Source organism: Hyperolius riggenbachi, chromosome 4, assembly GCF_040937935.1.
Source record: "Hyperolius riggenbachi isolate aHypRig1 chromosome 4, aHypRig1.pri, whole genome shotgun sequence".
NCBI classification, from domain to species: domain Eukaryota; kingdom Metazoa; phylum Chordata; class Amphibia; order Anura; family Hyperoliidae; genus Hyperolius; species Hyperolius riggenbachi.
The window spans coordinates 320,870,844-320,887,581 of NC_090649.1; the positions used below are offsets into that span (position 1 = coordinate 320,870,844).

At 45.4% G+C, this 16,738-nt stretch overlaps 1 protein-coding gene across 1 annotated transcript in view; it reads right to left on the reverse strand.

Annotated features, from left to right (window-relative positions):
• Positions 1-602: 602 nt before the first annotated feature.
• Positions 603-16,738, reverse strand: part of NUP43 (nucleoporin 43) — a 34,041-nt gene continuing 17,905 nt past the window's right edge. The window contains exons 5-8 of the mRNA XM_068279516.1: positions 9,246-9,381; positions 4,579-4,730; positions 2,681-2,800; positions 603-1,175 (exon numbers count right to left, since the gene is read on the reverse strand). Of these exons, the coding sequence (XP_068135617.1) occupies positions 949-1,175; positions 2,681-2,800; positions 4,579-4,730; positions 9,246-9,381 (635 nt within the window). The 3' untranslated portion in view covers positions 603-948. The remainder of the gene's footprint in view (positions 1,176-2,680; positions 2,801-4,578; positions 4,731-9,245; positions 9,382-16,738) is intronic.

The following is a 16,738-nucleotide window of genomic DNA, read 5'->3' on the forward strand; positions in this document are numbered from 1 at the left end:
GCTGCTCCTTCCGCGTATGACGCGGCTGACGTCACTCGCCGGCCGCCTCGCGTTATCACGGCGGCCGGCGTGGCAGTACGGCGCATGCGCGCTTTAAATGCGCATGCGCAGTACTGCCACGCCGGCCGCCGTGATGACGCGAGGCGGCCGGCGTGTGTGACGTCAGCCGCGTCATACGCGGAAGGAGCAGCCCGACACTCGGCCGAGTGTCGCCCGGGCTGCGGCCGGTCAGCCATTCCAGAGCGGGGACATGGAGAGGAGCCAGGACGCCGTCGTGGGACCTCCCGACCAGCACTGGGCTGGAGAAAGCCCCAGGTGAGTACAACTTTCATTTTTTGGCTGAGCTCGGAGTCCCTTTAAATAAACATGTCAGCCTCCATATTCCTCTCACCTCAGGTTCCCTTTGTACACAGGTATGACGAGTGTGACTGTGCCCCAGCTGGCATCAGGAATGCATACCTCAGGTGCCAGTTTGGGGCTAAGGCTGCACAAAGTTGTCGCTAGCCCACAACGCAACATGTTTTGTTGCTGGGGAAGTTGGAGAACAATGCAATTTCTTGAATATGTGGATACAAGAATAACTTGACAATCAACAATATCAGTTTTGAGAGTAATACATTTTTAATTTAAAAAGTGAAGATACCTGTAGAAATCAGAAGAAAACACAAATATAAAAAGTAACTGTTAGGGATACTCGCCCAAATTACACAGTGAGCGCCACTGTAACTGTAATTCACAGAATTCCACATTTCCCTTAACTCTCTATACTTCTGGCTGTCTGTGTCCTGGTTGGAGATGGAGCCTCTCTCCCTGTTGCAAGTCCTGTGAAGGTGCCACAGTAAAGGACAAGAAGTACAGCCAGTTTACAGAGATTCTAACTGTCAAGCACAAAGTGTAAGCAGAAGTAGACATTACAACACTTAAGCTTTTATATTTTTAATTAACAGTTTATGTAAACAGCCTTTTGGTGACATAAATGGACTCTGCATCTGTGCCGCAAACAAGGTATTCTCCTACAGCATCCAGGCTGTTTACAGAAAGTACAGAGGTGGGTAGCAGGTTGGTTATTTCTAGATTCCCTTTTGTAGGATCACTGCTGAGCCAAGCGGTCATCAAAGACTGGCTAACTGACTGTCCAGCATTGCTACGAGACAAGTGTGAGGTTCCTCTTCCTCCTGTATTAAAAACAGAAAGCAGTTCATGTTATTCTCATTGTCCTGTTATATAATCTAAGTGACTCAAACTGGCTTGCTAAAGTAGTCCAGTTAGGCCATACAATTATCTCTTTTTTTTAATTTTTTTCAGAACTGGTACAATCTGCTTGCTACAATGAAATCATCAAGCCTAGAGACTTTTTTTTTTTTTTTTTTTTTTAGGGATAACGACATTGTACTTCAATTTAAATTCATATGTACCGTATTTTTCGGACTATAAGATGCACCTAGGTTTAAAGGGCAAAAGATAGGGAAAAAAATATACTAAACAGAGGTGCGTCCATCCCCCAGGATGTCTCTGCCTAAGTTACACTGCCAAGCTAAACTAACCCCTGCTTCCCCCACAAACTATACTACACTTTACTAACCCACTACGCACCATTTGGGGGAGAAAAAGTGTATATTATAGTCAGAAAAATACGGTAACTCAAGCACAAAACATCTTTGCCATAACTGTTTTGCATGTGTTTTGACATTTGTATTTCCGGTATAATGTACACAGTTTGAAATCGGTCTGTAACCCAGCTGTGCTACTCGCTGGGAAATTGGAGTAAGACTAACATGAAACTCCCAAACCTACATCAAACTGAAATCAAAACCTTATATACACTTGCTCTTCAAAGTGCACACCAGTGAATAGTGAAGTGTTGATCTATAGAATGCTGCAAATAGTTGCATGCAAAATCATGCAATGCTGCGGGGAAATGCTGCAAAGTGAGGGGGAAAAAAAAGTAAAAAAAGTTTGATTATTCCATCTCAGCATTCACACTTATCTATGCAAATTTCACATGCAATTTTCTGCATGTCCAATTAAGCGTCAATTTTTTTGCCTGTGCAAGTGGCTCACTTTGCAGAGCATACTATCAGCAGAGAGGGTAAGCCATGTTTTTTTTTTGCATATATCCACTTGCATTAGCTGTTACCGGAGCGAACATTCTGTACAATTTTCAAGAGACATAAATGAGTGCCATCAGTAGTCATCAGTGTACTGCCTGGCCCATAAGACAGGACTTTTGCCACTGCTCCTGGGTTGGGGGGGGGGGGGGGGGGGGTACAGTACCTCATCAGAACTGAGGGTATTGAACGGTCAAGCATAACATTTTTGTGTGTGTGTAGTTTTAGGCGCACCAGTATGGAGTGACAAACTTGCTTGAGTACCACCAGGTAACGGAGGTCTTTCTGTACAATTAATGCTCATGAGGGTATGGTGTGCCCAACACTACTTTTATGGAGACAGATTTCTAAACAAAAATTTCCCACCTAAGTTACAGATCTTCTCACACTACCAAACTTGAGGTAATTTTTTTATTTACATTCTAGGGCTAAAGAAAAATCAATAAAATCTGACTGCCATGGATAGATCTCTTCATTTACTCTTGCTATGCTTTTAATACATTGCCTCCCTACAAAAGTACACACATGCAGTTATAAAACACTCGGATGCATACTCTATATATATATCTTACCAACAAGAAAAGAAGGTCGTTCTAAATTTTCAGCTGATGCATCCCAATGCCAAAGAGAACCATCTTCAGAACATGTGAATATGTGATCCGGTTTTGAAGGATGAAAATGAACTTCCCACACTATAAGAGAGAAACATTATACTGTAATCAGTTTCACCACTTAAAGGACCACCATCGTGAAAATTGTAACATTTAAAATACATGTGTACATGTACAAATGAGCAGCACATTTCTTCCAGAGTAAAATGAGCCATACATTTCTTTTCTCCTATATTGCTGTCACTTACAGTAAGCAGTAGAAAGCCAACAGAACCGACAGGTTTTTGACTAGTCCCATCTACTCTTGGTGGATTCTCAGGGTTTTCTTTATTTTGAAAAGCATTTTATGAATGGCAGTTGCTCTGTCCAACTGCCAAATCTGGGTACAGTGAGCAGGGAGACTGGCCAGCATCTTTGTATGAATCCTTTTCAGAGTGTCTTTATAAGGAATAAAGGCCATGCTGAGAATCCCCCATAAAGAAATGGGCTAGTCCAAAACCTGTCTGTAAGGTCAGACTTCTACTACTTACTGTAAGTGACAGCAACATAGGTGAAAATTAATTTATGGCTTACTTTACTCTGTAAGAAATGTACTTATTTGTATATGTATTTTAATTTTTACAAATATATATTTTTTTTAAAAGTGCCCCTGGGGGTACTTACCTAGGGAGGGGGAAGCCTCTGGATTCTAATGAGATTTCCCCAGTCTCCCTCTACTAGCCCAATCCAGTGCTGGCAGTCTGGAGCACAAATGGACAAGATTTGTGTACGTATGTGTCCGACCTCCGTGAGCTGGGCACAGGGTGAGCCTATTGCTGCCACTCAAAACCCTGGCAGTGTAAAATACTACTCCCCCTCTGAGTCTTTGTCGCAACTCAGAGGGAGATGTAATTCAAGGCCAGCAATCGCCGAAGCCCCGAATTACCCTTATGCACCCCATGCAGTGTAACATTACTGCTTTGGGATGCCTAGTTTCAGAGCTGAGCACCATGCACTAAAACCATCTGCGTCAGTATTTACCTTTGGCTGCCAGCGCCTGTGCAGTAGGGCAGACCCGATTGCACTTGGCTATTTCCACTGGAGCTCAAGGAAGAGCAGCTAGTGTGCATGCATACAGCCCTGATGAGCAAATGTTTGAGTGTTCCAGTGCTGGATACCCTCTATTAAAGAGGACGAGAGAAGCCTCTTTAAAAAGGGAACCTTAACTGTAAAAAAAGATGAGTTTTGCTTACCTGGGGCTTCTACCAGCCCCCTGAAGCCATCCTGTGCCTTCGCAGTCAGTCATGGCTCCTCTGGCCCCCCGCTGCCAGCTAGTTTCATTTTTGCCGACCGGGAGTAGGCCGGCCGCCATGCATACGTTTTTACGCATCCTTGCTGGTGCAGGAAGCTATTGCAGACATCAACAAGAAAATTTTTACGCGTTACGGGTGTAATGCGTAAAATTTTACGCATCACAACCGTCACGTGTAAAAATTACACCTGTGATGCGTAAAATTTTACGCATTATAACCGTCACGCGTAAAGCATACGCATGGTGGCCGGCCGACTCCCAGTCGGCAAAAACGAAACTAGCTGGCCATGAGTGTCTGCGAGGGCACAGGATGGCTGCAGGGGGCTGGTAGATGCCCCAGGTAAGTAAAACGCATCTTTTTTTTTTTTTTTTTTTTTTTTTTTTTTACAGTTAAGGTTCCCTTTGAGATCCAGCGGCTTCTCCACCCTCCCCTTCCCCCCCCCCCCCCCCCCCCCCCAAGGAGGTAAGTTTCCCCTAGAGGCACTTCTTCCCTTCACGTACACTTTAACCTGTTTTTTCAGTTAGATGCACATGCATAAAAAGGTGAATCAAGAAACTGGTAACTTACTTTCTGCATTGTGAGCACTGAGCAGAGATATTGGCATCTTGCTCTGTCTAACATCCCAGAAACACAGCATGCCATCTTGACCCCCTGTTGCTACAACATGCTGTTGACTTGGATGCCTGTCCAGGCAGTGCAACGGAACCCTTTCATTTGCCCTGTAGAATCCAAGGGGATAAAAACAGAAGTTACTTTTTACTCAAACTTTTTACCTAAAACAGCATTAACAGCTATCTTGGAAAAAATAGGCTCCTTGCCCTTTTTCATATTATGGTGAATGTGCATCAGGTGGGTATTATATAAATACCAAAATATCTGTTGAGTGTTGTGACAAGTGACAGTGGTGACAGGATGGTGCAAAATGTCAAAGCTGGCCACAATTCTTCAACCTGGCGTTCAATTTCCCCAGGATTTCTGTGCAAAAAGTGGTTCTTAACCATTAAAGCCTTTTGGACGTAGCTGCTACGCCCAAAAAGCTGCTGCCCCGCTGCCATGCCCGTTAGTCTGGAGATCAATGAATGGGAACGCAGTTCCCATTCATTGATCTGGGTCTCTGTTAGAACGATCGCTGGCTTCAATGAGAAGCCGTGACCATTCTAAGTTACACATCCCCTCGTTTTTTTAGGTGTCCTGTAAGTGTACATACTACATCTACATACATTTTTTCTTTTAATGAGCTGCCCCACAATTACATTTAAAACTAACTGTTTACCTCCCACAATCTCCCAAAAATACCCAAATAAAAAATACATTTATAATGAAAAAAAAACCAACAACAACAAAAAAGTGTTAGGCCTGGTTCACATTGGCATTATTTTGCGGACCGCAGCTGGACCGCATACTGCGGAAACAGAACGGACGAGAAAGGGTCCATTGTTTATCAATGGATCCGTACGCACTCGTCCGCATCCGGATGCGGATTGTGGTCCGGATTTTTCCAACCTGCGCAGTTTTTCCTGATTGGGACCTCCGTTTACCGCCGCCGGAACGGATCCGGACAAATTACCCAGCACAACAGGAACCAATGAGAAACGGAAGTGCACAGCAGACTTCCGGATGAAAGCCGGTCGTCCTACCCCATTTCCTGTGGGGTTTCTATGGTACAGGCGGCCATCTGGACAGCGAAACATGTGCCCAGCGCCGGACAGCCCCCAGCCTATCCCAGAGGTACCCGGGAGGCCAGGGAATACTCCGAGGTCCCGACCGTCCAGGCGCAGCCCCGCGGGACAAGGGGCACGCAGACCACTGGATCAATGGTCCACACAGCAGTCTCTCTCTCCAAGGATGATGTCCACACAGCAGGCTCTCTCCAAAAATGACCCCAGCGCTTTTCCAGACCCCTCTTTGAAAACTGATCCAAATCCGCATGTAGAACGGAAGTAAATCCGGATGCAAACTGACCGGATGCGGATGGCAAACGGATGTTCTCAGAACGGACCGGATCCGTGCCACCGGTCAGCATTTGCAGAAAACGCAAGTGTGAACCGGCACTTACCTAAGGGTCTGAACTTTAACCTCTTGAGGACTGCAGGGCTAAACCCCCCAAGTGACCAGGCCATTTTTAGTAAAATTGGCCACTGCAGCTTTAAGGCCAAGCTGCAGGGCCGCACAATACAGCACACAAGTGATTTCCCCCCCCCCCCCTTTTCTCCCCACCAACAGAGCTCTCTGTTGGTGGGGTCTGATCGCATGGGGGATGTTTATTTTTTTTTATAAATATTTATGTCCGTTTTTTTTTTTTTTAATAAAAATACCTGTCTCTAAGTTTCTTCCCTCCCTCCTGACAGCCAGCCAATTGCGGCGATCGGCTGTCATAGGCTTCTGCCTATGAGAGCCGATCGCAGCGCTGTAGGCAGGGGGACAGCCGATCGCAGCGCTGTACATAGAAATAGACGGCGATCACGCCGTCTAACAGTCTCCCGAGCGGCAATAGCCGCTTGGAGACTGAAGGCGGGGCGGAGCTCCACCCCCCAAGCAGGAGATGCGTACGCGCGATCTCCTGCATTAGCTGGCCCCAGGACTTTATGCCAATCGGTGTTAGGCGGTCCTGGGGTTGCCGCCTCGGCCACGCCCATCGGTGTGACGCGGGCGGAAAGAGGTTAATATGCATGTCAAGAGGGTATATTACTAATATTTTTTTAAATTATAAGCTTGTAAATAGTGCTGGACGCAAAATTGAAAAAATGCACCTTTATTTCCAAATAAAATATTGGAGCCATACATTGTGATAGTGTAATAACCGGGACAAATGGGCAAACTGAGAAATGAATTTTTTCAGTTTTTTTCTTAATACTCCCGGTAAAATGCATTTAGAAAAAAATAATTCTTAGCAAAATGTACCACCTAAAGAAAGCCTAATTGGTGCCGGAGAAAAACAAGATATAGATAATTTCATTGTGATAAGCAGTGATAAAGTTATTGACAAATGAATGGGAGGTGAAAAGTGCTCGGATGCATAAGGTGAAAAAACACTAAAGGCTGAGGTGGTTAATTTTAAATAAGATATTTTTTTTAAAATATTGAATAAAAAAAAAAGTTAATTAATTTGCCACCAGATGAGGACGCTGCGCATCAACACAGTTCTCCACTAAACATGTCAGCAACGAGGGAAAAGCAAATGGAAAAAACGGAGGAAGCTATCGGAGGTACACGATGAGGGATCAACAAGTCAATGGTGAGTATAAGCCCCTGTATAGGTTAGCCAGCTATCGGTGTCCCAGTATAGGCAAGCCAGCGGTGCCTTAGTGTAGGTGTCCCAGTATAGGTAAACCAGTACAGTTGTCCTAGTATAGGTGCTCCCCCCCGCTCTCCGGTGCTGTGCAGCAAGTGTGAATTTATTCACCGTGCCTCTGTCCAGTGGCAATTGCACAGCCTCCTCCGTTGCACAGCTCCGGTCTACTGTCTACAGTACCAAGATGTGGCTTGATGACATCATCAAGTCGCATCCCGATGCTGTGGACAGTAGATGGAGCTGTACGTAGCGGAGTAGGGTGTGAGATTGCCACTGGACAGATGCACGGTGAGTAAATCCTCACTTGCTGCACAGCGCCAGGGATCTCAGAAGGAAGGGGGAGGGGGGGGGGGGGGGTCACAGTGAGTGGGTCGATCACTGCAGGGAGAGTAAGAAGGGAAAGGGTGTCGCTGCAAGGAGGGTAGCCACTGTGGGCGGGGGGAGAATTACTGCAGGAACGCCGCCGCTGCTCCGCATGTGGGATTCCCTAGGATGGCTGTTTGCACACCATGACAGCACAGATCGCTACACACAGTGTGCCGACAGGCATCCAGCAATCCCAGGGAATCCCATATAAGTAAAATAAAAAAACAGAGCTGGTGGAGCAGAGACGTTTTAAATCTCCCTCATGGCATGGACAAGCCTGAATCGTCCTTATCGCTTTTAGCATCTTTTAGTTGGACAAGTCAGGCTCGTCTTTACCGTTAGGGAGGTTAATAAAGTGGGCTGTTAGTAAATTTCTACAGCAGTTACCCCTTTAACCTTCCTGGCGGTAAGCCCGAGCTGAGCTCGGGGTAAGCTGCCGGAAGGCACTGCTCAGGCCCCGCTGGGCCGATTTGCATAATTTTTTTTTTGCTGCACGCAGCTAGCACTTTGCTAGCTGCGTGCAGTGCCCGATCGCCGCCGCTACCCGCCGATTCGCCGCTATCCGTCGCGCCGCAGCCCCCCCCCCCCCAGACCCCGTGCGCTGCCTGGCCAATCAGTGCCAGGCAGCTCTATGGGGTGGATCGGAATCCCCTTTGACGTCATGACGTCGGTGACGTCATCCCGCCCCGTCGCCATGGCGACGGGGGAAGCCCTCCGGGAGATCCCGTTCTTTGAACGGGATCTCCGATCGCCGGCGGCTATCGGAGGGGCTGGGGGGATGCCGCTGAGCAGCGGCTATCATGTAGCGAGACTTTGTCTCGCTACATGAAAAAAAAAAAAAAATTAAAAAAAAAAAAGATTTGCTGCCCCCTGGCGATTTTTTTGCAAACCGCCAGGAGGGTTAATCGTGTTGGTATGATACTTAAGAAAATGCTAATAAAATTCTGGTTTGCTTACAAATGCAACCAACAAGAGTGCTGCTGCGGGGCCTCTACCTTTTCAGACTCGAGCGACACGGCAACCATACTGGTAGGAATCAGTCATAGGCACTCCAGCATGGTAGGAATAAATGACAAGCAAAATGTATTCCAACATAAACAGATATGTGCACACAGAACTAGGATGGCAATGACACTTTTGTTCAGTTGGACTTAGTAATATAGGGTAACTCTCACTGAAAAATTTTAACTAGCCATAAAACTGCGTGGCAGAGAACAACTGAGTGCAGGAAATAGATAAGAGGTCAACAGTTCAGAGTGTAAGTTAAACTTAAATTTTTTATTTTAAACAAAATAAAACTAATGCCTGGTACACACAATTCGATTTTCTGTCACATTATTTCCAACGTGTCCGAACGGATTTCCGATTGAATTTCTGTTCACTCCTTTGGAAAATCAATCGGAAGTCAGATCAGACATGTTGGAAATAATCGATCTAACAATAAATCTGTTAGAAAATCTCATCGTGTGTACCTAGCATAAGATTTTAGTAATGTCTTATTTAGCAGTAGGACTATAGATACAATTGGTTATCTCATCATTGCTTCGATAGTGCTTCATGCAATAATAATACTCACACCGAGAATATCTGTGTAGGATCATTGCCTTGTTGCCTCAAGTCCCACATCTTTAACTGCCCAATGGAATTCACAGTCAGAATCTCAGTGGTACGAAGAAAAGTCACCGCATGCATGGTACTGCTGTCTGCATCATCTAAAATAATGAAACAAGAATACATGTGTTCTTGTCAGTGTCTTATTAGAGAATCTACTGCATATGTGGTTTTTCCAGCTACTGTCTGTGGATGAGCTGAGCAATTTCTACATTTTCCCTACATTTACTGTAGTAAAACATCTCAGGTGGCCAAAAGAACATTTTCCACATGTCCTATAAAAAAAAAAAAACAACAAATATTACAGACTGGCAGTACACTGAAAAACTCTGAAACCATATATTCCCCGACAGCAAAGAGCTAATTAAATAACAATATACAGTACTTGTGTTAATGTTTTATGCACCATAACAATTGTAGAAATGCTTATCAAAATTATAATTATTTGTTAAAGAGGAGCTGTCAGCCATACTATGCCAGATAAAAAAAACAGCATATTTATGAGTAGATAAATACTAGCTCTACATACATAACATGTGTATTGCATGGTCCAAGTGTTGATTTCAGTGAACTTTACAAAAAAAAAAAAAAAAAAAAAAAAAAAAAAAAAGGTAAATGGAGAGAATTCTGTTTGCTGGCAGGGGCCATCTTTACTCCCTCCAGCTGAAGCCAATGGTGAGGTCGTTCCCTCCCTTACTCCCCCCTCCACCCCACACCAATAGCAAGCGTTGATTGTAAATGCAGGCAATCCCTAAGGAAATGATAGCAGGGACGGGGGGCCCCATGGATGCGATGCGGTGGTGGCGGCCACAGCTCACATGAATCAGCGGAAATGCCTGTCGGGCTGGAGTGTGGGGAGGGGGCAGACACAGACAGTCATGGGAGGCAGCCAATGAGAGGAAAAGGAGTGAGAGTGACACAGGCTGCAGCCAATCAGGCTGAACTAGTTGTGTCTGTGCAGAAACTCCCCTCGCCCCAGCCTGCACTGCAACTTCTCTTTTGTGGATGATTACTAGCTGCGTACTACGGAGCTGGGGACATGAGGATTAAGCTCTGCAATAAAAAAAAGTAAGATTGATTTAAAGTTATGCATTGCCTTTTTAGCATTCCTTTTATATGATCAACGGATAGAATAGAGAATTGATTTTGTTTTTCATGCCTAACAGTTACTCTTTAACCACTTGAGGACCCACCCTTTACCCCCCCTTAAGGACCAGCGCTGTTTGTTGTGATCTGTGCTGGGTGGGCTCTGCAGCCCCCAGCACAGATTAGGGTGCACGCAGAGCGATCAGATCGCCCCCCTTTTTTCCCCCCTATGGGGATGATGTGCAGGGGGGGGTCTGATCGCTCCTGCGTGCAGGCTAGTTGCGGGGGGGGGGGGGGGGGCACCTCAAAGCCCCCCTCCGCGGCAACATTCACCCCCCTCCCTCTCCTACCTCTCCCTCCCGGTGATCCGGGCTGCACAGGACGCTATCCGTCCTGTGCAGCCAGTGACAGGACGTCCCCTGTCACATGGAGGCGATCCCCGGCCGCTGATTGGCCGGGGATCGCCGATCTGCCTTACGGATTATTTCCGCTTGTGTTTACATTTAGCCTGTGCACACTGGAGCAATGAGGTTTTGTAAAAAAAAAACCCATAGCATTACATTGGGAAGAGCTTTTAGAGGTTTCAAAAGCTCTTCCCAATGTAATGCTATGGTGTTTTTTTACAAAACCTCATTGCTCCAGTGTGCACAGACACATAGGATAACATTAGCAGCAGATTTAAAAACTCAAAACGCTCAGAAAAACTCCTCTGGTGTGCACCAGGCCTTAGGCCTGGTGCACACCAAAAACCGCTAGCAGATCCGCAAAATGCTAGCAGATTTTGAAATGCTTTTTGTTATTTTTCTGTAGCGTTTCAGCTAGCATTTTGCGGTTTTGTGAATCGTTTTTGGTGTACTAGATTTCATGTATTGTTACAGTAAAGCTGTTACTGAACAGCTACTGTAACAAAAAAACGCCTGGCAAACCGCTCTGAAGTGCCGTTTTTCAGAGCGGTTTGCGTTTTTCCTATACTTAACATTGATGCAGAAACGCATCCGCAATCCAAAATCTGCAGCAGCCCGGGAGTATGCGTTTCTGCAAAACGCCTCCCGCTCTGGTGTGCACCAGCCCATTGAAATACATTACCCTAGCGGATCCGCACCCGCAAGCGGATCGCAAACCGCAGCAGAACCGCTCTGGTGTGCACTAGGCCTTAGAGCATGTTAGGTCACACAGAAAAGATATTTAGAACCAAAACAGTAAAACCATCCAAAAGCAGAGAACCAGCAGATTTACCAGATGAACGCTTATTAGCACCCAAACAGGCTATTTTTGTATGTGTTGTGAACGAAAAGTTCTTAATCATATAGTTATGATAACCCAACATTTCTGGTGACTGTAACTATAACATTCCTACAGTCTACATCCTGCAGAGGGCAAAGAACATCTGAAATTGGCAAAACACCAATAGCTGCTACTGGTAAGGCTTAGGAGGAAGGGTTTTAGTTTTTAGGACCACCTAACGCCGACCGGCGTCAAGTCCTGTGGGCGGATATTAGCGGGGATCACACGCGCATCCCCGCTGAGTTTTTTGGTTTTTTTTGTTTTCTCAGCCTGCCAGTTCGCGGCTGGCAGGCTGAGAAAACAACAACAACAAAAAAAAACACAGAAAATGCTTGTACAGCACTGCGATCTAGTGCAGCGCTGTACGGGGGACAGCTCTGTCACTGAGCTGTCCCCAGGAGAGGATCACAAATGATAGTCTCTCATAGGCTGATTCCTATGAGAGGTGATCGCAGGGATCGGCTGTCGGGGGAGGGATAAAAAAAAAAGAAAAATAGGCTTTTTTTATAAAAAAAAAAAAAAAAAAAAAAAAAAAAAAAAAAAGGAAAAAAAAAGTTAATAAACTCTGTTGGTGGCAAAAACAGGGGGCGAGATTTATGTGCCAAGTTGTATGGCCGTGCAGCACACTGTTAAAGCTGCAGTGTGCTGAATTGTAAAAAATGACCTGGTCACTAAAGGGGTATAAGCCTGTGTTCCTCAACTGGTTAATCCCATGGAAAGGTGTTAGAAACTCTGGGGATTTATTGTTGGATGTGTTGGAGCAACCATACCTAGTTAAAGGACCACTGTCACGAGAGGAATATGAAGGCTGAAATTTATTTCCTTGTAAACAATATGAGTTGCCTGGCTATCCTCTAATCCTTTTAGTCACAGGCTTAAGCTGGCCATATACTAGGCTGATTCCCGCCAGATCGACAGCAGATTCGATCACTCGGATCGAATCTGCTGTCACATCGTTCCCGCTACACGCCAAATTTCGATCTATTTCGTCCGATCCAGTCGATCGCTCCGTGCGGAAAATTACCGTTGATCGCCCGCGGGTAGGGAGCGCGTCGCTAGCGGCGTTCGAGTGCCCGACGACCGACGCAATAGAGCAACAATACATTACCTGCTCCGCCGACGCGACTGCCCCCGGTCACTGCTGCTTCGTCTCCGCTCTGGTCTCCGGCATGCTTCACTTCTTCCTGCCCGGCAGGAAGTTTAAACAGTAGAGCGCCCTCTACTGTTTAAACTTCCTAGTGGCAAATTCAAAGATGAAAACAGTGGTGTGTGCACACAATGAGGCCTTGTGGAGAAACAGGTGATAACTTGAAACCAACACAGCTCTTGCAACTTCTCTGTGCCTCCACGTTTAAGAAAACAACAGTTCAATCTTGTTCATCACAGGCAAAGAAAAACGTGGGCACCAGTAAAATGCACACCTCTGTGTTTAATGATGCATTGCAGGCAACATTCCAACAGATTTGACAGCAAAAAGGCAATACTTCACCCCATCCAGGTGCACCCAGCATAGAGACCCCTTGGTCGACAATTGTTTCACATCAGAGATGCATCATCAAGGACCCTTCAGATCTTGGCAGCGTGGGACAGAAGCTCCACGCCAGCAAGACAGCGCTTCCCTTTTAAAGAACTTCCGGGTGCGCTCACATGATCCCACCGGCCAATCAGATTGTCCCGTACGCATGACGCGGCCGCATGCGTACAAAAATACGCATGCGCATGCGGCATGTATGGGTTGGCTGCCTCCCACGGCTGAATGTCGCATGCCATGCGTCCATTCATCCGCGTGGGATACATCATGCTGCCAATCCCTAGCAAAAAACTTTTTGCTAATTAGTACAGGGTTACTGACTAACCAGGGGGAGCAATGGCCTGACGGCCTGTGCACACAACCTGGAAGAATACTCAGGATAAGAGGCACGGTAGCTCATACATATAAGTAATTACAGAAACCATTAGCGAAAGGTGAGAAAAGGTCACCAAGTGTAATGAAACAAGGAAAGCAACGCCACAGATTCAGCCCAAGAAGGAAGTATATCAAGGAGATCCATATTGGAATTAGCTCGACCATTCGCTTCACCCTCCCAATTAAATAGCCCCTCCCATACAAAGACCCTCCCTCAAATATTCCCTTACAGCAAATTTATAAATGCATATCTAATATTTACATTAGGAGCAAGAAAAACCTATGTCATTTTTTATCTACCTTTCAAGGAACACAGCAAGGTCATTTTTGTCATTGAAACCTAACGGACCCATGGCCTCGGTTTTAGAGATTAGATAAGCTTCTCGCTGCAACAATATTTTCTCACGGTCCCCTCCCCTTTTGGGATTCTGGACATGCACCAAACCCACCATCCTCAACAGTGAAGGGTTGCTGTCGTGCGCTACACTAAAATGCTCGACCAGCCTAGGTACTCCTCCTTCACCTTTTCTTATAGACCTGATGTGTTCCACAAGTCTTTCACGCATAGGACGCGTGGTTTCACCGATATAATATCGAAGACAGGGACAGAAGAGCACATAAACGACAAATGCGGTTCTACATGTAATAAAGTGTTTGATCTGGACGTCCAAATGTCCTAACCTCACGTTAGATGCTCTCAGCATATGGCTACAAGTGGGACAAAAACCACAAGGGAAACTACCCATAATTCTTCGATTGTTTAGCCAATTGTCCTGATGCTGTTGAATCTGCTCGCTTTGAGTAACCACAGAACCCAGGGTAAACCCCTTTCTGTAAGCTATAGTAGGTGCCTTAAGCACCTTATCTCCTAATCCTGTGTCACGTTCTAAGATGGACCAATTTTTGGAAATAATTTCCTTAATTTTTCTTGACATAGGTGTGTAATCAAACACAAAGATGAAGTTATCCTTGTCTTTTGCTCTCACTTCTGGGGATTTCTGGTCTTCCGCCCCCTCCAGCAACTGGTTCCTATCCTGCTCTCTTACTCTCTCCAGAGCCCTATCAAGGACGGCAGCCTCGTAACCTCGCTCTAAAAATCTCTGGTACATCTCACCTGACTGTAATTCAAAATCCTGGTCATTAGTATTATTTCTTTTTAACCTCAAAAATTGGCCATAAGGGATGGCTGATTTAACATGGGGGGGGTGATAGCTGTCGTTATGTAGCACCGAATTTGTCGCTGTGCTCTTCCTATACCCCTTAGTTATTAGGGTATCCCCCTGTACCTCCAGTGTTAAATCAAGGAAAGCGACCCGATCACCTCCCCATTCACCTGTGAACCGCATATTCAACACATTATCATCCAGGTACTGCATAAAACGGTCGAACCTGTCCCTGGTGGACGCCCAAATGACAAGCACATCGTCCACATACCTCGACCATGTCCTCAGATCATATCTATAGGGATTTCTTTCCCCATAGATATACTCTGCTTCCCATTTCGCCAGAAACAGATTAGCGAAAGTTGGAGCTACCGCTGTTCCCATTGCTGTACCAGCTATCTGTTTATACCACCTCCCCTCAAATCTGAAGGCATTGTGATCTAAGACAAACGAAAGGCAATCACCCAGAAACCGACTTTCTGCGTCAGTTTTCCAACCACAGTCATGTAAGTGTTCGAGGACTGCCTCAACCCCCATTTTCTGCGGTATCCTGTTGTACAGGTTCACCACATCAATGGTGGCAAGGCAGTCACCCTTCCTCCACTCCAACTGTTGTACCATTTGCAGGACATGGGTGGTGTCCTTCAAATAAGATGGCACAAAAGATAACAGAGGTCTAAGGACATGGTCGAGGTACTTAGAAAGGGGCTCAGTAACTGAGCCCCTTCCAGAGACAATGGGCCTGCCCGGGGGGTCCACCAGGGACTTGTGGACCTTGGGCAGGATATAGATCACTGTTTTTTTAGGATAGGGTAAGAACAAGTCTTCTCCCAGTTTAGTATTGAGGAACCCCTCCTGAACTCCCTTTCTGAGGAGGTTCCTCAGTTGATTTTGATACTGGTAGGTGGGATCCCTCTCTAACTTTAAGTAAGTATTGGAGTCCCCCAACTGCCTCATGGCTTCATTGATATAACTAGCTGTGGACATCACGACAATATTCCCCCCCTTGTCCGCTTTTTTGACAGTCAAGTCACGGCGGGACTTCAACCATTTCAAGGCCCGCCATTCCGTAGCAGATAAATTCCTTTTATCCCGAGGATATATCAAGGCTTTACTAGTGGCTTTACTATATACCATTACTAGTGGCGGCAGCACCACCACAGATTGTGAACGGTTTCAGGCTGAGATCGATTCACAATCTGTTTGCAGTAAAGGTAGCCATACGATCCCTCTCTGATCAGATTCGATCAGAGGGGAATCTGTTGGTCGAATCTGATGGCAAATCGACCAGTGTATGGCTACCTTAAAAGCATGCAGCAGATCAGGTGTTTCTGACATTATTGCCAGATGTGACAAGATTAACTGCATGCTTGTTTCTGGTGTGATTCCAACACTATTGCAGCCAAATAGATCAGTGGGGCTGCCAGGCAACTGGTATTGTTTAACCACTTCGTTACAGAGGGGGATTCCCCCTTCTGTACTAGACCAAGTTTCACCTTTAAGCGCTCCTGCCATTCATTCGCCAAAAACGTTACTACTAATCACAACAAAACGATCTATATCTTAATGTTTTTTTCACCACCAATTAGGCTTTCTTTGGGTGGCACATTTTGCTAAGAATTATTTTATTCTAAATGCATTTTAAACTGGAAAAAAGAAAAAATATTTTTCGGCCATTATAATTTTAATATAATACATGTTACTGTAATTAAAACCCACACATATTTGTCCTAATTATTAAAGGGGTTCTTCCGCGAATGATGAAAAAAATAAAAAAAGTGGTTTATGCATAAACTATTAAATATCCTTCTAAAATAGTGCAAAAAGTTTAAAAAAAAAAAAAAAAAATGAATGCTTTCCTCAATACAACATGTAATATAAACAGTGACGAATGACGGATTGGGAGGCTAATCCATTTGATAGGGGTGTTTTTTTTTTTTTTTACTTGCATTTCACAAACAGAAGTCCTGCCTACATAGTTTTCAGTTAGGGATAACGGCTGATCTATTTATATGCTTC